The 24,673-nt window shown below is 49.0% G+C and overlaps 12 protein-coding genes across 12 annotated transcripts; 8 read left to right on the top strand and 4 right to left on the bottom strand.

Annotated features, from left to right (window-relative positions):
- Positions 1 to 676: 676 nt before the first annotated feature.
- On the top strand, positions 677 to 1,480 carry Asppvi_005296 (uncharacterized protein; the record flags this gene model as incomplete). The annotated part of the gene is made up of 1 exon (XM_043301220.1): positions 677 to 1,480. The coding sequence occupies one exon, from the start codon at positions 677 to 679 to the stop codon at positions 1,478 to 1,480; it is 804 nt and encodes a 267-aa protein (XP_043157155.1).
- Positions 1,481 to 3,764: 2,284 nt separating this feature from the next.
- Asppvi_005297 (uncharacterized protein) lies at positions 3,765 to 4,296 on the top strand (the record flags this gene model as incomplete). Its single annotated transcript, XM_043301221.1, has 2 exons — positions 3,765 to 4,062; positions 4,262 to 4,296. 2 exons carry the CDS (start codon positions 3,765 to 3,767, stop codon positions 4,294 to 4,296), a joined length of 333 nt encoding a protein of 110 aa, XP_043157156.1.
- Positions 4,297 to 4,943: 647 nt separating this feature from the next.
- On the top strand, positions 4,944 to 5,710 carry Asppvi_005298 (haloacid dehalogenase, type II; the record flags this gene model as incomplete). The annotated part of the gene is made up of 2 exons (XM_043301222.1): positions 4,944 to 5,112; positions 5,166 to 5,710. 2 exons carry the CDS (start codon positions 4,944 to 4,946, stop codon positions 5,708 to 5,710), a joined length of 714 nt encoding a protein of 237 aa, XP_043157157.1.
- Positions 5,711 to 7,590: 1,880 nt separating this feature from the next.
- Positions 7,591 to 7,965, top strand: Asppvi_005299 (RING finger protein; the record flags this gene model as incomplete). Its single annotated transcript, XM_043301223.1, has 2 exons — positions 7,591 to 7,673; positions 7,761 to 7,965. 2 exons carry the CDS (start codon positions 7,591 to 7,593, stop codon positions 7,963 to 7,965), a joined length of 288 nt encoding a protein of 95 aa, XP_043157158.1.
- Positions 7,966 to 8,253: 288 nt separating this feature from the next.
- Asppvi_005300 (putative GABA permease) lies at positions 8,254 to 10,211 on the bottom strand (the record flags this gene model as incomplete). The annotated part of the gene is made up of 8 exons (XM_043301224.1): positions 8,254 to 8,736; positions 8,792 to 9,121; positions 9,172 to 9,569; positions 9,620 to 9,702; positions 9,764 to 9,853; positions 9,903 to 9,926; positions 9,981 to 10,051; positions 10,101 to 10,211. The coding sequence occupies 8 exons, from the start codon at positions 10,209 to 10,211 to the stop codon at positions 8,254 to 8,256; spliced, it is 1,590 nt and encodes a 529-aa protein (XP_043157159.1).
- A 1,308-nt stretch (positions 10,212 to 11,519) lies between these two features.
- On the top strand, positions 11,520 to 12,823 carry Asppvi_005301 (uncharacterized protein; the record flags this gene model as incomplete). The annotated part of the gene is made up of 5 exons (XM_043301225.1): positions 11,520 to 11,681; positions 11,739 to 11,843; positions 11,899 to 12,123; positions 12,186 to 12,328; positions 12,388 to 12,823. 5 exons carry the CDS (start codon positions 11,520 to 11,522, stop codon positions 12,821 to 12,823), a joined length of 1,071 nt encoding a protein of 356 aa, XP_043157160.1.
- A 426-nt stretch (positions 12,824 to 13,249) lies between these two features.
- Positions 13,250 to 13,927, top strand: Asppvi_005302 (uncharacterized protein; the record flags this gene model as incomplete). The annotated part of the gene is made up of 1 exon (XM_043301226.1): positions 13,250 to 13,927. One exon carries the CDS (start codon positions 13,250 to 13,252, stop codon positions 13,925 to 13,927), a length of 678 nt encoding a protein of 225 aa, XP_043157161.1.
- Positions 13,928 to 14,025: 98 nt separating this feature from the next.
- On the bottom strand, positions 14,026 to 14,972 carry Asppvi_005303 (putative phosphorylase; the record flags this gene model as incomplete). The annotated part of the gene is made up of 2 exons (XM_043301227.1): positions 14,026 to 14,805; positions 14,856 to 14,972. 2 exons carry the CDS (start codon positions 14,970 to 14,972, stop codon positions 14,026 to 14,028), a joined length of 897 nt encoding a protein of 298 aa, XP_043157162.1.
- A 630-nt stretch (positions 14,973 to 15,602) lies between these two features.
- On the top strand, positions 15,603 to 17,515 carry Asppvi_005304 (uncharacterized protein; the record flags this gene model as incomplete). The annotated part of the gene is made up of 5 exons (XM_043301228.1): positions 15,603 to 15,927; positions 15,981 to 16,068; positions 16,189 to 16,382; positions 16,438 to 17,174; positions 17,243 to 17,515. 5 exons carry the CDS (start codon positions 15,603 to 15,605, stop codon positions 17,513 to 17,515), a joined length of 1,617 nt encoding a protein of 538 aa, XP_043157163.1.
- Positions 17,516 to 17,797: 282 nt separating this feature from the next.
- Asppvi_005305 (uncharacterized protein) lies at positions 17,798 to 19,464 on the bottom strand (the record flags this gene model as incomplete). The annotated part of the gene is made up of 2 exons (XM_043301229.1): positions 17,798 to 19,376; positions 19,424 to 19,464. 2 exons carry the CDS (start codon positions 19,462 to 19,464, stop codon positions 17,798 to 17,800), a joined length of 1,620 nt encoding a protein of 539 aa, XP_043157164.1.
- A 634-nt stretch (positions 19,465 to 20,098) lies between these two features.
- Asppvi_005306 (putative aldo-keto reductase (AKR13)) lies at positions 20,099 to 21,299 on the top strand (the record flags this gene model as incomplete). The annotated part of the gene is made up of 4 exons (XM_043301230.1): positions 20,099 to 20,268; positions 20,330 to 20,523; positions 20,587 to 20,656; positions 20,708 to 21,299. The coding sequence occupies 4 exons, from the start codon at positions 20,099 to 20,101 to the stop codon at positions 21,297 to 21,299; spliced, it is 1,026 nt and encodes a 341-aa protein (XP_043157165.1).
- A 1,467-nt stretch (positions 21,300 to 22,766) lies between these two features.
- Asppvi_005307 (caspase family protein) lies at positions 22,767 to 24,584 on the bottom strand (the record flags this gene model as incomplete). The annotated part of the gene is made up of 1 exon (XM_043301231.1): positions 22,767 to 24,584. The coding sequence occupies one exon, from the start codon at positions 24,582 to 24,584 to the stop codon at positions 22,767 to 22,769; it is 1,818 nt and encodes a 605-aa protein (XP_043157166.1).
- Between the last annotated feature and the right edge of the window lie 89 nt (positions 24,585 to 24,673).

The following is a 24,673-nucleotide window of genomic DNA, read 5'->3' on the forward strand; positions in this document are numbered from 1 at the left end:
TTGGATGCGACGTAAGCTAAGACTGATATTGGATCAGCAACCTGCAAGTAGTTACCTTTATGCGATGCCGAGCATACGAATTACAGCAGCTCTTTGTGCAGGGAAACTGATCCTGCAGACAACAACCGAAATCGAGGACATGTTCTCGGCCATTCCAAGCACCGAACACGGCGTCGTCTTGCAGCGGCTGCCGTCTGCTCTGTGCATGCAGCAGCCAATCCACTGGATTATTATCTTTCGAGATAACGAAACGTAGGGTTTGCCTGCCTCGAATGGCGTCCAGGGATGCGGACTTCGGTCCATTTCGGCACATTTCCCGTAGACCACAGGGATTGAACAGTGTTCTTACCAGGCAGGTTGGGGAAGCGGGGCTGGGTGATAAGGATATCTCCAATGTCACAAACGCCATACGTTGACCCAACTGGGTGTTGGACATTTACCCCCGCGCGATAAAGAAAAGTACGAGACCTCCGAGGTTCCACTAGTAAGGGCACTCATCATAACTATTCTCTTCGTTCCCATTGCGTATTGTTTTTATTCTCACTATTTTTTCTGTCCGTTGATCTTGTTAGTCTCGATGTAAATCCTCTTTACGGCCTACAGATTGCCCAACACAGAAAGATTCGTCTGGCTCTATTTTCGAACCGCTTCTCAAACACAGAGTACACGAGACCCAATGATTACTATAACCTCAGAATCATCACCTAAGACCAATGAACCCACGGTCCACTCTGACCCTGGCCTTCACCTCCCCCGTATTCTCTGTTTGCACGGCGGCGGAACCAACGCACGCATCTTCCGGGCTCAGTGCCGTTCCCTAAGCTTGCGGTTAGAGGGACGCTTTCGCCTAATCTTTGCCGATGCGCCTTTTCTCTCTGGACCCGGACCGGACGTTGAGTCCGTCTATGCTGAATGGGGACCCTTTCGAAGCTGGGTGCGCCCTACTGCTGGAGGAGCCATGTCGGTTACATGGGCCCCTGGATCCGTGGATGTGGAAGCCGTCGATACAGCAATCTCCAATGCAGTGCTGGCAGATGACAAGTTTGGAGCCACAGGATCAATAGTTGGCCTCCTTGGGTTCAGTCAAGGGGCTAGAATGGCTGCCTGTCTACTCCTTCGCCGGCAGCAGGAGAATGCAAGACGGAACCGGCCGAATAACCACACAATAACGAACACTGAATACAGATTTGCCGTACTCCTCGCGGGCAGAGGTCCTCTCGTAGCACTGGATAACGCGCGCAAAGATGTAGTCGATGGTGTGCCTCCCTCCCTACAGTTGCGGTTGCCCACAATCCACGTGCATGGCACGCGGGACCCAGGCCTCGCAATACATCGGGAACTGCTACATCGCGACTGCGTTAGGGACACCGCTCGTGTTATTGAGTGGGATGGCGGCCACCGGGTGCCGATCAAGACGAAAGATGTCGCTCCAGTGGTTGATGCTATTTTGCAGACTGCAAGGGAGACAGGAATCATTTAAGACTTGTGGGGAAGGCATTTTTTGCGGTTCCTGTCTTTTATACACTTGTTTGATGTGTGATTTTGGGCCTTAGAAGGTGGCAGAGAAATAGAGGAATGACCGATTCGGCCACTGAAATTACATTTGCTATAAATTTTGATATCCATCCCTACTATATAGGCATTCATATCTAGTGGTTGCTGGGATAGAAGGGAATAGTAATTTCTGTCATAGTTAGTACAATGTAAATAACTAGATATATATCTAGACGTACCTAACCCCCCTCCCCAAACAACCACTATAGTTTGTTAAAAATTAGTTTTTGACCATTACTAATTCGACTCGTGAGATATTAAATGCTTATTTGAATGTAGATTAGTTAACGAAGAGAGGGTGATTCAAATATAAAATGGTTAGGTTCCTACTGCCTTGTGAAAAAAGCAAAACACATTTTTAAGGCCTTTTTTTTTGCTTTTGTCCCAATGGCTTGCTGTGCCCCTAGTTCACCACGTTTTTTGGCACTCGCCTGAGAGACAGGGACTTGGAATATGGCGCTGACTCAGATAGGCAACTTACAATGGCGCAAATTGAATGCTGTGTGACTGTCGCTCTGCCGTCTGCTATGTGAAATTCAACCTCCGACTACTCTGTACCCTGGGATAATGATGTCAATGCACAAGGACAACTATTTCTTACCATCTTCCATACAGACCTAGAGACAACGTTGTCTCCGCTTTTTCGAATTGGACAGATTCTTCGATGCAAGTTGGGAAATACAGAATCGCAGAGCATATCTGAGACACTATTTGGTTGACACAGTAAGTGCACAAGAGCCAGGTTATTTGGAATCATATTCACTCGTACTGCCCAGCAATCAAGCCAAAGAGACCGTCATCATTAATGGCGTCCAGGGCCATCCATGTGCGAAGAATGAACTAGAGTCCTTACATCCTTTCAGAGCAGAACGTCTTGCTTACGACCCTTAATCGACGAAATCGAAGATCCGCCTGAGCCAACTTCTATTGTTTTGAAATACTTTGAGGATGATCTGCTTCAAGCAACGAAAAGCAGCCTCTGAACCGAAAAGCACTTAAAATACTTCTCCAGATGTGTTCTTGAAGCGCTGAACAGTCTCCATGAGGGCGGCTATGTACATGCAGCTAATGGCATGAGATACTCAGCTTATGTATTTAGAAGTCTCGATGACATATATCCATAGATTCCAAGCCCCATAATGTCTTTATATATTATATATTATATAGACAGAGGCATGAAGACCGATGTGCGATTTTCAGAGGTCCTGTTTGAAGACCTTGCTGGCGTATGCCATGTTGACTCGAAGTGGGTAAGATCGGGAACTTCACTGGGAGCGCCTATTTGGCGCAGTCCAGAAATGATTATGGAAACTCCTTGGGGACATTTGGAGCAGTGGTAAACTTTTTAACCTCGTGATCATAGACGGATATTTGCAAGGGAAGCCCTAATCTGCCTGCAGCTAGGACGGCTCATCTACGGAGGTGACTTCAACTTGTTCGCGGCCATGAAGAGCGTAATTTAGAAGTTTTGAAGCAGCAATTCCGATACTTTGGTCCATGGCCCAGCAAGTATGAAGAGGTTGCAAGCCCTGAGACTGTGCACGCCATCAGGTGGATTATGCAGGAGATTCCCAATTCAGAAACAACTTTACTACTCGGACCGCTCGAATAATATAATTTCCAGCCAGGTGTGATAAAACTCGCCGGCCTTGCTCATTTGTTGCGATATATCATAGATAGCATTGGTCATACAAGGACTACAATGGCTTCTTTTCATACCCTACCACTGGAGTCCTTTGGTTTAATCGCAACGTACATTGACCTTCCCGATTACTTACAGTTTCGAGTGATTTGCCGTCGATCGTGGTCTTTATTCGGCTGTGGGACTCCTACGCCCATTGGAAAGTTATTAAGGCACTATGATTTCTTTCACAACACACCATCACTCTGTAGCTAAAAATCAATGTGCATCTGACATGGAGCATGTTCAGCTCCAGCTGAACTGTGGATGCCCCGCACTGATGGCGCTCAGGCTACTGTACCCCTCCTTGCTACAGTTGCGAGTGTATAGACGGATCCCATTTGCTGAAGAATAAAGATCGACAAAACCCAGCGGGGCAACAATCGCTCCATACCTTATTTAAGAGCCGGATCTCTCCCCATCTCTTCATCTTGCTCTTCTTATTTCCTCTCATCTCAAATACCCTCACACACACTGCTCCTCTATTCCATAGCTCCTCTTGTCAACCTAAAACGACAAGTCAACAGCCATGGCAAACCTCCCCAGCTCCTTCATCATCACCCTCAACGGCACCCCAATCGCCAAAAACTTCGAGTCCGAAGAAGAACGAATCCACGCAGAGACCGGCGGCAACAACCCAGCCGTTTTCACTCTCAACGACGGCCTCCTCGAGTCCGACGGCTGGTACCTTGGACGATTCGCAATCGAGGATCGCAGCCTGCTTCCCAAGCCTGTATTCTGGCACAAGAAGGGGCCCGAGTTTGATGAGAACTCGGTTCAAAGGACTATTATTGATGATCATGGAGAGATAGTTATTAGGAATGGTGGTATGTATTGACTTTCTGATCTAGAGCTCGGGTTTATGGTTTTTTGGGTGGGGAATAGAGCCAAGCTCACGGATTTAAATAGGTGCGGTTCTGGCATTAGTTGATGGAAAGGTTTTTGTTGATTTGTTGGCGGGTAAGTGGTTTGCTCATATTATGATGTTGAAATGAAGATGCTGATTCTTACTGATGGTGTTTATAGAACGGCCTGCTACTGTGGGTATTCACCCTGCCTAAGATATGGATGAGTGGATTGATTAGGGACATTTTATACGACGTCACGTAATACCTATATGGACTATATATACCTAGAAGAGGAATCAATTAAACTCTGTCTATCGATTTCGGCATGCCCACTACTGGTTACCCCGTCAATTCTCATATTGATTGATAGAAGTTAAATCACCTGCTCTAGCAATCCTCTTGCGTCAGTTTCCTTGTCTCCATGCAGGGGGTATCGTATTCTCCGCAAGTTCAAAAGACGGTTTCATGAGGGGCCTTATCTGGTCACAGTTTGTTCAGGTCTATGTGCATCTACAACATCCCACCTCCCAGCCTAGCCGATTAAAGATATTCTGTTTCATGTTTGCAGGTATGTACAGCAATCTGACTCCCGTGTCAGGGCACAACTGCTTGACTGGGTCCCGAATACTGTAGGTGCCTCATGTTTCTTGAACTATGGAGAGGTGACATCACAGTCCCAGTGTAAGGTGTGCGTAAGGTGTCTCTCATTCTGCAACTATGGCTTTGCGAAGGTACCTAAATACAAGTGTCCATGACTAAGCGCCATGTGACACCCTCAACCACAGTTTAATGCCACTACTAATACACTTTCTCGTACACAACCATCGAATAAAATGATTCTCATTTCTAAAACAAGCATAATGGCAGAAAATAAGGTTGTTGTCGCCTTCGATCTGTATGGAACACTCTTATCCACAGATTCTATTGTGAAACAGCTTGGGCAACACTTCTCCAATGCCAAAGCACAATCCATCTCCACATCATGGAGACGATATCAGTTGGAATACGCCTGGAGTCTCAATATCATGGGTATCGTTGATAATGGCATACCCCTGAAACTCTAAAATTAATCCTGAAAACAGGACAATACAACTCGTTCTCAAATATCACTCAAAACTCCCTGCGTCATGCCGTAGCAGAGCATGATGAAAAGCTAGACGAAGACGCGATTGACGAGCTTCTAAGAGCTTATCACAGCCTGGTGACTTTTCCCGACGTTCAGGCTACTCTGGGCCAGCTGGCCAATCGTCCCGATATCACTGCGGTAGTCTTTTCGAATGGGACACAGGCCATGGTCACCAACTCCGTACGCGACTCCACGGATCTATCGCCTCACAGTGCCGTATTCAAACAGATCATCACGGTTGATGAGGTGAGGCAGTTCAAGCCTGCTCCAGCAGTGTACGCCCATCTCGCCCGGAAGATGGGAAATTCGCCGTCCTCACAGATGGCGGACTTATGGCTGGTCAGTGGAAACCCCTTCGATGTGATCGGTGCTAGAAGCTGTGGTATGCACGCCATCTGGGTGGATCGAGCTCGCCGCGGCTGGATGGATGCTGCTGTGCCCGATCTACAGCCAACTGCCGTGGTTCATGATTTGAGTGACATTCTCACTGTCATTCAGTGATGAGGCTGATATGAGAAGTGGTCCTGGGGTGCATTGCCACGGTCACTGGCTTGAAGTGTCTGTGTGTCTTTTATTGTTCATCAAAATACGGAGACACTATTATTAGCCAAGCTAGACAAGACGGTCTTATCCGTTATTGAATAATTGATTGTATATAGATGCGATATTTCGCAACAGAAATACGACAGACCCGACATGGAGTACTATGCCCCATTCGGAAGGCCACTCTGAGTGTCTGTGTCTTCTGCTGTGTCGAAGGTGACCAGGAATCAAAAGTAGGCAATCTATTGATAGCTAAGACCAATTTCTGGGAGTTTCATGCTGATCGCCGGTTGGTGGCCCTGGTGCGAATCACATGGCGGATGGGGGTGTAGATTCAGATTTCACGCAAGGGATAGGCTGAACCAGACAGAATTGGCTTCATTGGATGGGAACAATGAAGTCGATTGAAGATGAGGAATGGAAACTCCAGAATGTGTGGGCCACGAATTCGCCATTGCATTCCAATGGCCACGAGGCGAGCATTCTTTGAACGGCTTTCCGGTATTGATCGCCTAAGCCAGTTGATCGTAGCAGAAGACAGAAGCCTTCCATGTCGGCCATTATGCCTCTGGATGAGCAAGAGGCCTAGCTGACATTTTAGCCAGCCAACCTGGATTGGTGGTCTTTCCCCGTCCGATAACAGGATCGGAAAGCGCTTGGTTGTTCCAAGACATAGACCAGATCTCACATTCCCGACGAGCTCTGGCATACCAGCCTCCCTTGGAAAAATGGCTGTGGCTATGTATACTGCGATTTGTAAATAATGATTAAGGTATTTAGATGTATTCGGGTTGATCAGATCCATTAGGATCTGGCCATAATGGCCTTTGGTCTAGTTGGGGGTAGGCGGCCAGACGCCTTCCTTTACACGATTGTTCTGATATGTAGAACCTATTACAGAGCTATCCCAGGCAGGAGTTCGGCGTCTTTACGGCTCTATAATTTTATTTATCGCATGATCAGCACGGTATTCTAGTAACAAGCATCCTACGCGACACCTTCATAATACAGCATAGTATCTGACACCGATGGGTAGCGCCCTGTTGCTTCTGAAATCCAATCTTCTAATGCAAACATCGACGTGACAGACCTACACACTGAGATTCCATGCACGATCCAAGAACAGACCATCTCCTGTATGAAAAATATTTTGGGGGGGGGGGGGGGGGGGGGGGGGGGGGGGGGGGGGCGCCAATAATCGTTCCCATGGGATTATAGACAGCAAGAAGGGATGACGACTGCATCGAGTCCGAAGAATGATTTGTCGGATGCCATTTCCAAAATCATTTCAGGAATGCTCGCTTACAGTATTCAACATTATTTCCCTCATCAGTCGACCCTCCAGTGTGGCTGTGAAGCTGACGACAAACGTGGCGTGAGGAATGCCGGCCGGGAGGCAAATACTTCATCGAGTCGAAACCAGACTGGCACGCGGTGTCTCGGGCTCTGGGGATGTTGTGGGGCAATGAGCTCTCATGTCTCGGATATTCCCGATCAACAGCTTGTGTCGATCGATGGCAATCTAGACAATGGGAATTTCAATCGATTACATCGTTCACGGGGCCGAAGCAATGAGATTGCGATCCACGGACGGCCTACCCGAGGATAGCCTGAGCCACCGCACTCTAAATGCCAGCACATGAGTAGCACTGCCACAGGAGCTCCCAGAGCTCACTTGATGCTCATGAAACAGAACCATGGGTGGCTGATGATCCGACTGTTGAGCACATGGACTCTGTTTATTTCGGCCGGACAGGCTCTCTGCTGTCATTTATCTATCGCGTTTGCCATGACCCTGTTCCTGCATTTACTCATGCAGATAATAATCTTCACACACCATGGTGACCCAGGGATCAAATTCTCCAATAGCGGTGATTGCGGTGACTATCGGGGCATTTGCTGTCATCGTTGTTGCAATGATGTATGAGGCCCAGTCTCTCGGTGCTCTTCAGGAGCCAACGGTAGACAGTTGAAGAGTGAAGTGCATCAAAGCTAATGAATGTACCAGAGTGATTGCCTGCCAAGTGCGCAAAAATGCAGCTCGTGCTTCAGCCTCAAACTCCTTAAAAGAGAAAACCAAGCATCAGTCGGACACAGAAATGCTGCAAAAGCTGGAGTCTCTCTGTCCCACCAAATCGTATGACGAATGGATAGAACGCTCCCAGGTCGAGCAAGACTTGTCTGATCGCGCTTCGACGCGCTTTACATGGTAGGTTGATCGTTGCTCTTAGACTTTCTCGAACTGATCGACTAACAACTATATTAGTTCCATGTGTCTCGAAGATGTAAATGGAATGGACCTAATGCACGTGTTGCCCTGTCGCCATGTATATCACGCACACTGCCTGGAGCAGTGGTTCCTCGGGCGTCACTTTTTGTGTCCTCTATGTAACCGAGCCTTCTTCGAACAGAATGAGTCAGGGCCAAATAACGTCTAGTCTCACAGGATTTTGTATATATTATGAAATATGTTCATACACGAATGACTGTTCCAATCATCATCAGATCGAAACCTCCATGACAGGTCCCGTGTACACCTTCCTCGCCCGCAGCACATAGTACAGAAGTGCCAGGAGAATAGTCCCCACAGTGCCGACCACACTAAAGTTCATCGTTGTCTTGTCGACCGACATTTGAGAAGGCCAGAAACTGAAGAACACGACAATCACCATATAAATCACCGCGTAGGTGTTGACCGCAGTGCCCCAAATTCCCGGCACATGGAATGGGCCCCAGGCCAATTTGGCCCCGGGAACATTGACGGCCCCGTCTTCTCCGTGGTCGTATTGTGAGATGGCGCCCGTGCACCGCCGGTAGAGAAGAAGACTTCCGACCATGAGGTAGGAAAGATAAAGGCCAGAAACGGCCATGGAGACGACCGCATTCAGGGCGACGCTAGAGCCGATGTTGATAAGACCAAGAAGACAGCATACGGTCATTGTTAGAAGGATGGAGTACGTGGGGAGGCAATTACCAGGGGAGACCTGGAAGAGACAGCATGTCAGTTATTTTTACTCGAAAGTGCGGTGATGAGCATACCTTGCTCCAGATGCGCCATCCTGGGACAGCTCGATCACGCGCAAATGACCAGAACTGACGAGATGTTGCGGCGAGCATTCCAATCACAGAGCAGACTCCAATAATCAGTAAGATCGAGGTCATTCCCAGGGCCCCCGAAGTTGAATTTGTGGCCTGGCGGAAAATCTCCATGTATGGATACCCAGTGGGAGATGCTAGGGCAGCGTCGAGATCACCCAGGCAGAAGAATACGGCAATCAACATGCCGAATCCGAGCGCTCCGTTGATGAGAACCGACAGTAGAATAGCCCTCGGGATTGCCACCGATGCATTGCGCACTTCCTCGGCCATCTGCTTCTGGTCAATGATTCAATTTCTCAAGGCAGTGGGAGGGACCATACATGCACAGCAGCATCGCCCCCAGCAAAGGCGAAAACGCAACCTGTCATTCCAACAAACCACGACAGCCCCTGAGTGGGAAATCCACCACTGTTGACAAAGTTGAGAAATACGTCGTGCGAGCTCTTGTGGTCGGCCATGTAGGTCAAAGGGATGAGAATGGCAAAGAAGCCCAGCAGATGAACCACCAGGATAACCGTCTCGAGCCGGGGAAGCAACTTGCCTCCAACCAAGTTGATTCCCAACGCCAACAGGACTGCCGCCCACATGATGAGGGTTCCATGCCATGGCTGCGCCTGGTAAAGTTCATGACCGAGACGGACGGCGCCTTGGATCTGAGTTCCTGCAAGAAACGAGGACGAGGCAAATGCGGCCTGCCATCCAATGACGGTAACCCATCCTATGATGAGGAGGTTAGTAGTGACAATGGTGATTCGATGACAGACCTACCAGTCATGTAACTGAGGAACTTCATGTGATTCGGCGGAGCAAGCATTGCGCACCAGTGGTATTGGCCCCCAGAAGTTGGTGCCCTTGCAATTGTTAGTATTTAATTTCAAACAGCAAAGATAATTGCAAGATATGTCCACGTACATTGAGGCCAATTCAGATATTACCACAAAGCAGCATGCGGTTCCTGTCCATGCGAAAATAAAGGCATAGACTGCGCCTCCCGGACCTCCACTGGATACTGTTAGATTTGGCTCTGTTTCTCCCGCCTTGCATTACTGACTTTGATAGAGGTAAGAGCAGAGTACTATGGAGAATTTATTAGTTGCATGTTGGGTCATCGAGAGATTAGGAATCATACTTGAACAAGCCTTCCCATGTCGCAAGAATTGTGCAGCTGAACCCGAGTGTGGATAGGATGCCAAATGTTCGCTAAAACGAGGTCAGATTAAAAACAGTTGAAGAGAAGCAGCTTATTTACCTTCAGAACCGATTTCTTTCCCAGTCGCGCCAGATCGGTGACATCGCGATCATGGCTGCGGACCTCTTCGTTCGCGGAGACAGCGCGATGCTTGAGTTCGTGCGACTCCATGTTTATGATTCCACGGAACAGCAGGACCAGCGATAAAATTGAATGGCTGCTGGAATTTGTTGTTATGAACGTCGGGAATGGTTCATTTTAAGGTCCAAAAGCAGGGAAAAGTGGGTTGCTGGACAGCACCCACGTTTCCAAGACCAATCTGGCCACCGTCGAAACACCTTCCATTCAGGTTCTAGTCCTGAACGCAAAGGGAGGCCATCTTATGGGTGGGAAGTAACCCCGACTGAAGCCGATTTCGATGGTGCCTCTCTAGTCTACGATCCCTGTCATACCCCTGTCTAATGGTTCATTCCCAGGGGTTGCAACCAGGATAAGATCAGGGGGTTCACCCGTGTCGCCTTCGACGCCGGCGGTCGAAGACCACCATGAACTTGGCATCATAAGACAAGATCGGTCTTTATTATTATTGCGATGCTCAAGTGTCCGACTGCCGAGTCTTCGATTGATCACAAGGCTTAGGATATGCTTTGTTGGTCTCGAATTCTTGTCCCGCCCACCCACTAGAGCCAAGACGCATTTGATCGTGTCGCGAGTAGACTTCGTTAGACGATCTACTCTGAAACTAGTCCTATTGTCAATCGGCATCGGCTGCTGAAATCAGTTAGACCACCGTCAATCCGCTGTCTAGAATCCGCCCCTATTACGTGACGTCTCTTGGCGCGACAAGGGTTCGGCCAACAATGTAACCTTACTCCGTATCTATGCAAGGATGAGAAAATTTTGTCTCCGATGGTCGCATGCTCTGGATGCACGAGCCAGAATCTGTGCCGTGCGTGTTTCACCGGAGTAGGTGGGGATGTTCCATGTGTATGCTGTGCCCGTGGCTGGAATTCGCATTGAGGGCTGTACTTGAGCTCCCACGACGTTCGCGGTAGTATGCGCATGCCAGTTAACTTCACATATATGCTGGGGTCGGAGACAGGCACTTTGGTTGAGATCGCCAGAAGAGTTTCTAAGGGCAGAGAGCCGAAATGCAGGAAACATATTATTGGTAATCTTTGTGGCATGTCAATGTGGAAACTCCACGAGGATGGCACGGCAGGATGAGATCCCTGTCCCTCCCTGGTCATAATCAAACTTTGGATGTTGCTATCAGCTCAGAGTGGGCTGGCGTGAGGTCTACTCAGAATTGGCAGTGATTTCGACGTTAAATGTCGAGCAAGTTTCTGTTTTCATCTCTCATCATGTCATCCATGCCAGGTTACCTCTCCTTTTCCTGACATGAATGCCATTGTGCTTCACAAGCGCTGTTGAGTAGCCGGGCTTCCATCAACTACCTGCAGGTCATGACTGGCAGACATGGGGCGATTTGCCAATTCCGATACCCGGGATCCTGCCGTTAATGTCACCAACTGGTTTCTGGTCGTTGTTGCGAGTTTAAGCGTCCTTATTCGACTGGGGACGAAGTTCTGGATTTTTCACCGGTTGACCAGCGATGACTACCTGATAATCGCATCTTTGGTATGTTTACAGATGTAAAGCCCAGGTGAATTGTGATTTTACTCAACTTCAACGCAGGCAGTCTCCATTGCACAATCTGCCGCCATCTCGACAGCGGTAGCCCACGGATATGGCTATCATTTCGCGACTGTTTCGGGTGAAAACTTTGCCCAGGTCATGAAAGTACGTCGTTGCTAACGGCATCTGCAGCTTTAAGTCCAGCTAACCTCGTATCCAGTCCCAGTATGCCGGCTACATCTTATACGTCGCAAGCCTCTGCCTTTCCAAGTTATCACTCTCGACATTTATTCGCAATTTGACCCCCGTGCATAAGGATCATTTCCAGGCCGCCGTCCTGCAGGGTCTCATTACGGTTCTGGGAGTGGTTGGCGTCATTGGTACTGCCTTTCAATGTCATATGCCCCGTCCATGGGATTATTGGCATGGGCAATGCTTCAATTTGGTAGCCACCCTGTCCGTTCTTAATAGTAGTATCAGGCCTAATTTAGCACTAACTCATGCTAGGCCGCTTGGAACTACTTCCTTTCTGTGTCGAATATTGTGACCGATTGTATGATCATTGCACAGGCTCTGCTCTTGATTGCCGGTATTCAGGCGACCTGGAAGAAAAAGGTCGTGTTCGCCAGTATCTTTCTATCACGATTCATGTTCGTGCTATACTTAGGTCCTTCTGTTGAAACGGCCATGACTGACCTCTGCTATGCAGTGTGATCATAGCGACAGTTATCGAGATTGTCTTCTCCCACGACGTTCGCCATTCCACTGACCCAACATACGACTACTGTCCTACTACAATTGTGTCGCAGGTTGTACAATGTGCGAGTATAGTCACGGCGTGCTGGGGCCAACTGAAGCCGTTCCTCAATCAGCTCAAGTCGAATGGACTGCGCATTCAAGGGGTAGAATACCAATATTCGACTGGCAAGGGACAATCGACACGGTCGTACGGACCATCGGGGACACACCATAGCCGGGAGGAGCACCATGAGCTGGTTCCGGTGGCATCAGGGCAGAATCTGACTATGGTGTCGGCGTCACCGGCGTGGGATGCGGATAGCCAATCCAGTCAAACTGGGATCATCCGCGAGACGCGGACTTGGGTTGTGACTGGCGACGAAGGACATCCGAACTATAGGTCCTGAAATGAGTTTACTTCTTTCGTGGCTCAGGTCCGGTTGGAGGATGTTAAATGAACTATGACCGTCACTGGCACGTTTCCTCTAGTAACAACTGTTTCAAGATAATCTATATGGGATCAAACTATCATCCGGTCGGAGCCTCCACTTATTCGGCCGAAGAATCATTGATGACACTCTAAAATCATCAAAATCACGATGCGGTAAAATCCTAAGGATCCGGGTTATGTTGGAATAGCATCATGCCACGCATAACATGCCATCGTCAAGCCACATCACCCCATGATACAAAAAATAACCAAAGGCAAGAATGACTAAGATTGTATAGCGAGTATATAAATCGCGTTTTGAGATAGCGACCTAGAGAGTAATCATCAACAATCTAGCACGGGAATATCTGCGTATCACATATCCCCTAATACTGTCGCCACCATGGGCTCAACCACCGAACAACTGTTCCACATCCTTTTGACGACAAGTCATCTTCAAAAGAACCCTAACAACGTTGTCGAAAAGGTCCGAATCCCAGCGACCTACACAAATCTCCAAGCCGCCAAAGCTGCTGCATACCGCTGTCTGTTTGACGCGGGCTACGAAAAGGAGTGGTTCACCACGTATGAAACCAAGCCCGAAATATTTGAGAATAAAGATCTTCCCGAGCGATCTGGATTAGCCGTTTTTGCTGTTGCACCAGATGGAACAGAATTCCGGGTTCATATCATCACAACCCCGAAGGACGAAGAGCTCGTCGACGAAGTCATTGAGGGCCACATCACCAAGCCATTGTACTACGTGGTACAAGCTAATGTCGAGTACAGCGCGGATGAGGGCAGCAGGGTGCGCGATATCGACATCGAGGGGGTGTTCCTGACTTATCAGGAGGCAAGAGACCTCGCCAGCCGGGTGTTGCTGTCCAAGGAAGATGCAACCACGAAGGAGAGCTTTGCTGAATACACTGAAGCAGCACCTAAGGAGAAGGACTGTGGATACGGAGAGAATGTGATTGTCCGCGCTGTGTCGGAATATGGGACCAACTATTTGATTTCCGTCATCAAGAATCAGGAACTGGAGCCCGTACATCTGGCGGAGGCGGCCATGAAGATATTGTGATGATTTCTTCGGGCGAGCGTTCTGTATTTATTTTAGGTATATTGCTTAAAGAAGTTTAATCACGTTTCGAATGCATCCACCGCTGTTTATAATGCATGCTAGCCCTTCTTCTCAGGCGCTCTCGAAAACCCCAAACCCGCCAGAGCTTTGGTCGGCCCGACCTGTTTCCAACGATCCAACTCGTCTTCACTCTTCAACCAAACAGAGCCCATCATTGCGGCGGCATTGGCCGTGATGCCCTCAAAATTGTTACTGCGCCTGGGGATGACAATCATCCACTCTCGGACCAGTACGACGTTATGTGGAAAGTACCCTTCAGTATTGGTGCTGGCTGACTGTCCAAGCCTTTCTTTTGCCTCTGCCAATAATTCCTGGTAGACTTCGGAGAGTTTGGAGGGGCAGTCCGGATTTTCGAAATCAAGACCGCGAAGACATCGCAGAACGTAGTGAAACGGAGTCACACCAGGATCAGAATTCGGGTCGTCCGGAAATAGATGGGCAGGGCGCGGCAAAATCTGCACATGTTTGTGGTTCCTGCTTGCGCCAGCTATCGGCCCACAGTTATAGATAACCAGATGAGGGTTTTTTGAAGATCTCAGGACGCTGTGAATCGCCGCAAAGTCTCCCACAGTGAGCGGTTCATGCTGCCGCCGGTAGGAGTCGCTTGTCAACAAGAGCAACTGTGGCCGGAAAACAGAAAACTTGTTGATTACGAGGAGATGAGTCTCGTTAATATTGGCGATGAGCAAGTCTGGATCGGCGTTGGCAATATCACTGCCTGGTCCGAAGCCTTCAGATGTTGTACTATCACTGGAGTGGAATCTGTCTCCGATATACGCCGGCTTTGTGCGGAGTGAAGGACTAATATAGAATTCGAACTGGGATTGATATTGTTAGCGAATGTCGATTTAACGCCGGAGTTTCTCACAGGAAAGTCCCCGTCGTTCAGCCGTATTGTTGTTGGCGGGGTATAATATATGATTTCACGAGCAACCAGGTCATCAAACCTTGCAAGGAGAGCATCATAGTCGATCGCAGTCGCCATAGCACGTGGAAAGCAGCAGGGCCAGGATTGGTGGAAGCCAGGATACGAATATTCAATTCCCGACTGACATCGAGAAAAAGAAAAGAAACCAGGTCAATAAGAATAATGATACCAAGACCTGGGCCATTTTTGAACCAGGCTTAGTGCTTACTACGTGTCCATATCCATTTCCATTCGATTTCTCCGCCTCCTGGCGGCTGACAGATTCATACCATTGTCCCACCCACTCATGCATTCTAGGTCAATCCATGTATTCAGCCTTTCAACCCTTGCCGATCCGAAATCATGGTTTCCTAAGATGATTATCACTCTGCAGGCCTTAGAACTCGCAAGGCTGAGAACAGGACGAAATTTGTTTTGTCTCCGCATGGCCAACGGACCGGCGGCTGGGTCAGACAGAACGCTCTGTCTGTTGGTGGCGTATCATCCAGCATCATTCAGACGAATAGCTCGTGTCACACAGGCCCAGTAGATGTGGCTGATCTTAGTGAGCGAGAATTCAGCCGTCTGCGCAATGTCGCCAGATATAGTCTGGAGTCAAGACGTGGGGTCCCCACATTCTTAACAATAGCTGAGCTTGTTCAGTCAGACAGAACGAACTAGCAGTGGTAGCAGAGCAACACCAGCACAATGGGCAGCGTCCAGCCAACGAGCACCGACCCTGAGGATACCAACTTCTCAAGGCTAGAGGCGTCCTTCTCGCAGACGGAGGTTCTTCCTCGAAGGAATTCGATTGAGATGAAGGATATCTTTCGTCATGCTCGAGCAAGCGATTTAGAAGCCAAGGATCTCGACTTTAACTTCAGCTTAGACCGCAGTAACTATCCTCTCGGTAACCTCCAGTCCCTCCAGGACGTCTTTCCAGCGGTGCAGCATGACACGCATTTGAAAAACCCTCGGAACTTTTCCGACGAGACTGAAATCATGTGTCTGGACGTGAATGAAGATACCGCATGTCAGTCAGCGCGACCGTCTTACAGTTCTTGATCCGTTACTGATAGTGGAAAGCTTGCAATACGCTTGATTCGCGTGGGTTGGCTCAACTCCTGCGGGTAGGAGCATCTGTTCCACCAGACGAAACGGAGCTGATGCGCAGGTTAGAGTATTCCAAGACCATTTCATACGAATGCACCCTTTGGGCATTCAAAACCTTCAAGACTACTTGCCTTGTATGTTCCAGACACCTGTCGCCTTCGCTCACTGACAGTCAGAATAGCTTCGTCCCTCTTATACCAGAGAAGCATACTTCGTTTGCAAGTCGGATATCAATGACTCAAGACAGCACAATGGACCTTTTCAAGTACCTGAACGCTGATCCGTCATTTATTATGAACTTGCTGGGAAGACCGGACTACTGGGCGCCGCAGACACGATGGACGTCCGATAGGAATAGTAACATATTAGCCTGTGGTCCGTTACATCCGACTGTTGCGTTTGATAAGTTGAAATTGGCTGACATCTGCAGATTTCTACTGTCAACATCCCCGCTGGAACTTGCACTTTCAAGGAGCACCTCTATCAGTATATGTGCGTTATGATGCGGCATTGCATCTCACGACCTATATCATTTCCCACAAGGAAGGAGACTCGAGTATCCAAGCCCTGCAGAACATTCTCAATCTGGCGATAAAAACGGCATCGGCAGAGCAAAGGGCAGGAATCCTGCTTGACGATCCGTTCGATCTCGCCGTCATCCTTTCAACATTATCCTTCGAGGCCTCGAAATATCACGTCCACCGATTCCGGCGATACATGTGGACCCAGATTAACAAGGTCGACGACCATCTCGCGGGGCTCGAAGCCAACGATCGCCGCAGGTTAGGAGAACTAACAAAAGAACTGCAAATCATATCCCAAAATGCGGATTCGCATCTGGGCAACGCCGACGTCGCGATCATCACAGCCACTGCGATCCGCACGGCGCATGCTCGCTTGCATGAAGCCATGTGTAGCCCGGCCCGGGTGTTTGAGCGCGCATCCGACTCGATCACGTATGTCATTGAGTCCATGCAGAAGCAGAAGATATGGTTCCTCAACTACAAGAACCGCAAAGACAGCACGATGGCGCTGGTGTATAACCTCGTGACGCAGCAGGATGCAGCGAGTAACATCCAATTGGCGGCGAGCATGAAACGGGATAGTACCAGCATGAATGCGATTGCTGCGTTGACAATGGTCTTTTTACCGGGGACATTCATCGCGGTGAGTATAGCCCTTCAGCCAGATTCGGAGGGAAGAATAGATCCTGGCATGCTGAAATTGTTTCACAGACAATCCTAAGCGCCGGGAGCTCCAACGGTGGCGCTTATAACACAGGGTTTGAATCGATATCGGTATGGTGGCTATGGGCTGCGATAACAGTGCCTCTCACGCTGGTTGTTATGTCCAGTTGGTGGCTCTATAAGAAGCGAAATGACCAGGTGCGCCCAGCGCCGATGGCTGAGAAGGAGGAGAATCGGATCCGACCACCGAAGAGAGGAACGTTCCGCTCTATGAGTTTCTCGTCATGGAGCCGACGAGACAGTGCTTCTGGCAAGGTATGAGACAGTGGCTGGGTCCCAGTAGCCTGTACTTCTGGTCCCCGCAGATATCAGTCGAATGCATTTTGCACTGATAATGATTCCAATGTAACATAGGCTATTCGAGCAATGAATATAATAACTGGTCGCGCTGTGCAAGTAAGAACTAAGCCATGCGGGTTTGTACAGGACGGGCCCGCACCTACTCAAGGGAGACTCCTGTCACCAGAACTATAACCACCAATGATCGAAGATATTAATTCATATGGGAAATATATCGAATCAACCTGCTGTCACAGACGTCGGTCAAAATGCGACCTCGTAACTTGCAACACAGATTTTGCGACCTGTTCCGTGGCCGCTCGGGTTGCCCAGAATTGAAATCGTACTGACAGGATCGCCCAACAGACTCACTTCGACATCGGACAGTCTGCAAGATTCAGGCAGGGCCGGAAACAGCATATCTACATGCCTTGGAGGGCGATGCAGCGCAAATTCTTCCACCGAATCTAGAAGCTGATAGAAGTCCCCCTCTTCAATCTCCATCACCTTTCGCGCTACGAACGCCAAGATCTGTGAATCCCAGAACCCTTCCCTGTGGAAGCTAGCTTCCAGCAGCCGGACAGCGTGGAGTCGAATCCGGTGCACGCGACATTTGATGGCGGTATAGTAGAGTGGAGCAATCCAGCCCATGTCTCCTATCGAACGCGACATGAAGAACTGAGCGGGTCGAGAGCCAAAAGCGGAATACCTCGAGAGGAATTTCCAGAGTTGCGCCAGCATAGTGATCATTTCCAGAAACTGGTCGGTATGCAGGTCGAAGACCATTTCATCGCCAGGAAAGAGACAGGTCGCCGCCATGATAGTTATCATATTGTGATATGCGCGAAGCAGCCCGTAGATTTGCGCCTGATCTTTGGGCATACGGCCGTTCATGGCCTGGATAGTGGCATTGTATGTGTTCAGCCACTGGGTAAGATTCTCATGGATGGATTGCTGACGCTGGAACAGCTCTGCTGGGGGATCGCTCTTCGGACAGACGTGTCCAAGCACTTCTCCATTCAAATGAAAGACAGTTCCCATCTGGTGGTGAAGCCAGGACCACGCCTCTTTCACAGAGGGGAACGTAGATGATTTACATTGCAAGTAAGGGATCTGGAGCCGTAGAGAAGAACCACGGTGGACTTGCTTAAGTAGCTCGACTTGAATGTGCAACCTGGATAATGCTTGCACAATCCAGTCATCAACATACTCTTGACTCTGCCCTACAATAATGTGTCCTTTTCTTTTCGAGAGACCTGACCCTTCGAGGAGGTTCAAGCCCTGTTGAAGATGGATACGTGCCGCTTCAAAATGGCCTCGAAGCAGCTCTAGCGCAATGAACACAATGCAGACAATGAGAGCTATCCGGAAGGCAGTCCGGTCCTTTGCCCTGAAATGAGGCTGCAGATAATTAATCGCCTTACTATAGCGGGTCAGAGCCACCTTTTCCTCGTCCCCTGTCTTGAGACCATCATCGTTCAAGATGCCTTGCCGATGGACCGAGCTTAGGGCAAGGATGGACTGCAACACTGCGGGATCGCTCATACCAGCCTGTAGGACGAAGCCGCTCCAGAATTCTGAGAAAAAGGAACCTGACATTTTCGACCCAGTGCGTTCTTTGAACCAGTTAAGATAACGGCCCTCTTCATTGTCGGTCCTCGTGGACAGTAGGAAATCTGATATTGGTCGGATGACAAGTGCAGAGTTCACAGCGACGACAGAAGGTTTCGTCAGCCTGTTGGAGCTCCCGCCGCCCCAGATCCCATATCCATCACAGGTGCGGCCAGTGGAAAGACACCGACGGCACGCCGGATAGCCTTCATCGCATTTGACCTTGCGAATCCTAGAATGATCTCAGCCATACGCAGGCATACTTTGACAGAGACTTACCGGCATGTCTGGCAGCCCGTCCTGACTCTTCTTTTGCCCATGCGTCCAGTAGTCACATCCAACTGTCCATTTGATTGCTAAACCACAGTGTCCGCTMTCATCTTCCGGGGAGACAGAACCTGAGCTGAGGTGAGATAAGAGCCTCCCGCCACTCCTTTAGGGGACGAGGGGCCCCACTCGCTAATTGCCGCCTTGTGGGGGGCCCACTAGTGGACCTTCGCTATAATGCTGATTGGTCTACTCGGATGCTCTTGCCCTTGATTGGACATCCTGAATAACGGTCTCTCAGCATCCCAAAAGGGTGCCCGGGATACTTATGGCCATTCTTCAAATGATCCAAGATGGAAATAAGCTTTTTTTTGCTCTGTTCTTAATCTGTCTGGGTTTCAAGGCAATAGGCTTACTCGGCAATGATTTACTTTGATTGGCTGTTCAACCTCCCTATATGGGAAGCCGCTGTTAGCAAGGCGGCGCTTGATGGCTCAGAGCTTGAGTTGCAGTAGGTCCTTGTGGGAAGAACTGATATTCCTCATTGATCTGCATAGGGGCGATAACTATAAGTATCCAGCATGAGTCCGACTTGGTCGACCTTTACAACTCCCGGAACAGATCAATCCACTGTAATTCCGCCGATATATATATCTTCACTGTACAGTGTTTGATATGAATTCCAACATGGTTGTCAACCGCCAGCTGGGCAGAAATGGTCCAACTGTTCCGGCCCTGGGCCTCGGTCTGATGGGAATGTCCTTCTGGGTCTATGGTTCGATTCCCAGCGACGAGGAGCGATTCAAGGTCCTTGATCGTGCCGTCGAGCTGGGAGAGACATTTTGGGATACATCCGAGTACGTCTTCCAGCAGCACCAATCAGTAGGATCCAATTGCTGATTAATTCTACCTACCAAGTCTTTATGGCGACAATGAGGAGCTCCTGGGAAAATGGTTCCGACGCACCGGAAAGCGCGACCAGATCTTTCTTGCGACCAAGTTTGGGTTTGTCCAGGGAGGAAAACTCCACGAGATCAACAGTTCCGCCGCATATTGCAAGAAAGCTTGCGATGAAAGCCTCAAAAGGCTGGGAGTCAATTCGATTGACCTTTGTTAGCTACCCAAATCCGTCTACTGGACAGAGGGCTGTGTTGCTAATCAGCTCTCTACCGCAGACTATTTGCACAGTCCCAACCCGCAGACTCCCATCGAGGAGACCATGAGAGCTATGGTGGAGCTTCAGGGGTAAGGCACAAACCCATAATGGTGAAGGTTCGTAGGCTCATTCTGTCCCAGAGAAGGCAAGATCAAGCACATTGGCGTGTCATCCGTCTCTTCCACGACCCTTCGCCGCGCATGCAAGATCGCCAACGTCGTGGCCGTCCAAACCGAGTACTGCGTCTTTTCACGCGATATTGAGGGCCCAACAGGCACGAATCTCCTGGCAACCTGTCGAGAACTGGGTGTGGCTCTTGTGGCGTCTTGTCCCCTTGGACGCGGGGTTATCACGTCCACTTTCAGCAGGGGTGAGCCAGTCGGCAATAGTGAGGATAAGCGACCGAAGGTCATACCCAAGTTTCTAGAAGAGAATCGCGAGCGCAACGTCAAGATTGCCAGTCAGTTCGCGGCACTGGCGGAGAAGAAAGGTTGCACTGTATCTCAGTTGGCTTTGGCCTGGCTTTTGAAACAAGGGAACGATATCTTTGCCATTCCAGGGACGAGACGGGTGAAGTACTTGGAGGAAAACTGGGGTGCTCTCCAGATTTCACTGACAGACAAGGATGAGGCCGAGATCAGGACCTTTGCAGAGGAGAATGAGATGGCTGGTGGCCAGGTCCCCGACGAGTTCGCGGACTATCTGTATCGCGATACTGTGGAGGAGAATTAACGGGAGCTTTACTTTGAGCCTCGTTGAATAGCCGGAAAATCATTTATTGGGTTGAGATCTTTATAGATCGTATTCTATGAGTCAACCCTGCAATCTGTCAATTAGCTGTAATCTGGATAGTTTCGTGACCCAATCCGCAAAATGGGTTGGTCTGGGTTGACCTGATCCAACCCGCATGGATATGGGTTGAACATGCCTAACCCATATAATATGCATATGACCTAGGGCCTCTTAGAACGGAAAAGCTTATCTAACCTTATCTAGGCCTAGATATGTCAATTGTAAGACTAGGAACACGAGATCGATAGGGCTGGACTGGAAGGAGAAGCTGATGCATGGACAACAGAATCCCGTCGGACCTAATCTATGGCTTAAAGATATTGCTGAGCCATATAAGAGCGAGTGGCCGGCTACCTAAACAGAAACAATCAGCCCGTCGCCTGGGCCCAGTATGAGTTAATCAGCTGCCACCTTAGAAGCTAGGATAAGTTCTGTTCTAATTTAAGAAGGGATGATCACCAGCGTGATCTCGCCTACGCCTCCAAATTAGGCCTAGCTCCGCACACATCTCGCCTGCTGCCTCATATGTAGATACTTTATATCTCACATAGTTCGATAGTTTGAATCAAGTCCTCATTCTCTCTCACAACCGGGGCAGGTTGAATAACGACAATAAAGACCGGGAAAAGCACTCCATGCCCTTGACGACGTCAGGACTGATTACTCTGCTCTGAATTGCAAGGTTGGTAGAACCATTGATTCCTGATATAGCTTGACAAACCACTAAGCGAACAGGAGGCAGTATATAGCCATACGGTTCTCTCTTATCTTTATTCTGGTTCTTTTAGCACCTACCGTGAACCTGCTGCAGCAATCCCCTTTGCGGACCTTTCAGCTAAACCCAAGGTCGATCCCACTGATAAATTCATTGAAAGCCAAGCCAAATTTTGCGGTCGACAGCGGTATAGGCTTGTCGATGAAGATATTAATCTAGATGATGAGGCAAATCGACACTTACGAAATTGGCAGAGGTGAGTATCAGTCATCAAGCTGAAAACGCTGCCTATGCAGCATCCTGTACCTTCTTGACAACTGTCATTGCAATAGTCTTATAGGAACATAAAAACCATATAGTAAGAAAGTGAGCGAGCTGGTCCACGGTTTCCTACCAGCTTCCTTTCATCAATTCCTGGAGCCTACAACTACCGGGATATTTATAAACATTGAAGTTTCGAATACAAATCATGTGATTGAAATACTAGAGGTCCATCACTATCTCTCCATATCACGAATAATAAAGAGGACAAACAACAATAAGGCTTTGAGCCGCGTTATAAGGGGATGCTCTTGAATGACCGTGACCTCTAACCTCAAAGCGGGCCTCAGGATACCTCCAAACATATTACAGACTGCAGTTGAGGCGAAGAGCACACCGATATAGCCTCTTCCCAAAGGCAATCCTAGTGACTAACCACTTGCATCACTTGGAATGGTTTCAGCTGGAAGAACCCTAAGATTTTCATGAACTACATCGTAGCGAATCCGAGAAAGCTCTGCTGGTTTCTTGGCGTTTCGGAGAGGAGCCTCTGAAGTTTCGAGAATGCTCAAATCCACCTCTTGATCCGTTATCACAAACACAATGTATTCCGTGATAGGAGATGTCCGAGGCACCCCTCGTGGCCACGTAATTTCGATACCCCCGCATTTTCGCATCCAGTTTTCACCTAGTGTTGCGCTCTGACGATTCCCGAAAGACCTCTTCTCAAGCTCCGTAATCAGCCCAGTAGCTGTGATATAGAAAACGTGGACATAAATTTTATGAGCGCCGTGATTTTCCATCTTAACATAGATTTCGCCTCCCTCTGGGATGCTCACACTGTTATTGTGCCTAGGGCTCAGAGAAACACGGAAGTCATGGGAAAGTCTCTCTTCCTCATTATTGCATTCGAGGTTGAGAAGGTGCTGTGCGCGCGCTAGCTGCTCAGCAGCCTTGAGCAAACCTCCGAAATAGTTGCTTGATCTCTCCATGGAAGCAATATGGACGTCTTCGTTGGTGTATAGTATGAGATCGTTGCCTTCATAAACACACTTCAGAAATGGATCCCTCTCTTCATTATGAAGCCAAGGTCGAAGTACGTTTGACTGATCGATAGTTCTTCCAAATCTTTCTAGGGTTCCTGGGAATTGGATCGGCCATCTGGGGATTGGCGCTGGGGTTTGGAGATACGCGAATGCTCCTCCTGATGGCATGCTAGAGTTCCACCTGACTAGAAGCGTAGCTTCAAATCCACACACACTGTAGACTCGCGCGTCTCCGATAAGGTTCGTTCCACTATCGCCGTAACCATATGGCCAAATCACGTAAGTATCGCCAACGTTCACCCCAGCAACTCGTCCTGCGTGAAGGATGGTGTAGTCGCCTCTCAGAGTGACATGGAACCCTGTTGATCTCCGTTCTTCCATGGAGAAGTACAGTCGATGGTGGGCGCCATATACTTGAGGACGTTGATTATGAAACTCCCTTCTAACCTCCTCGCGGACCTTGGTCATTGTTGTTTTCCATGAAGAGTATTGATTTCGAATGTCGTTAATCTCACGCACCAGGATTTCAGTCATTATACTGATTTGTATGCCGTCGGTGCCCTTACGCTCCCAGGCCAGTGAGTGGACATCAGCGGCGCATATTTTTACAGCGTGTGGGTTGTCCTCAGCCTCAATGTTACCTTGCAAGTATCCGTCTCTTTTAAGTCCGTCAATGTAACTCGCCACATTGTACATCTGGCGCGGCAAGCACTTGTAGCGTGGATTACGGGAACTAACGGAATCCCGAGCGATATTTGCAGAGTGGCAGCAATCGAAAATAACTGTGACGTTGCTGGTTACATCGGTCGTTCGTCGAAGAAGGTCGGTGAGTTCGACATCGAGCAGGCCGCGGAAATCATCACTTGTAGTCTCATCGTAGTCTATTGGAACCAGGAACTGATGGTGTTTTGGCCGCGGTGACTTTTCGTCGGCAGTCGTTTTGGGGGCTTCCACGAGGGCTCCGTGACCCGAGTAATAAATGACGACAGTGTCATTTGTGTCCAGAGAGTCTATCAGTGAATTCCAGTCGCTTCTAATGCCATCACGTGTCGCTTGATGGCCACAGCATTTGGCGATCGTGAACCCTCTGCTTTCGAGCATCGTTTCCATAGCAGTCACATCGTTGGGAACGCCTTGAAGGCCGCCGTAGGGACTACCAATAAGCAAGGCCTTTCTCTGCCCGTTAAAATCGTTCGAATTCATGGAGCGTATATAGAAATGATCTGTTAATGAGATGGTTGTTGGGTGTTGAGGGGCCGGAGGCGTTTGTGAAAAGAGCGACAAATGATACC

This window comes from Aspergillus pseudoviridinutans, assembly GCF_018340605.1.
Source record: "Aspergillus pseudoviridinutans IFM 55266 DNA, scaffold_3, whole genome shotgun sequence".
In the NCBI taxonomy this organism is placed as follows: domain Eukaryota; kingdom Fungi; phylum Ascomycota; class Eurotiomycetes; order Eurotiales; family Aspergillaceae; genus Aspergillus; species Aspergillus pseudoviridinutans.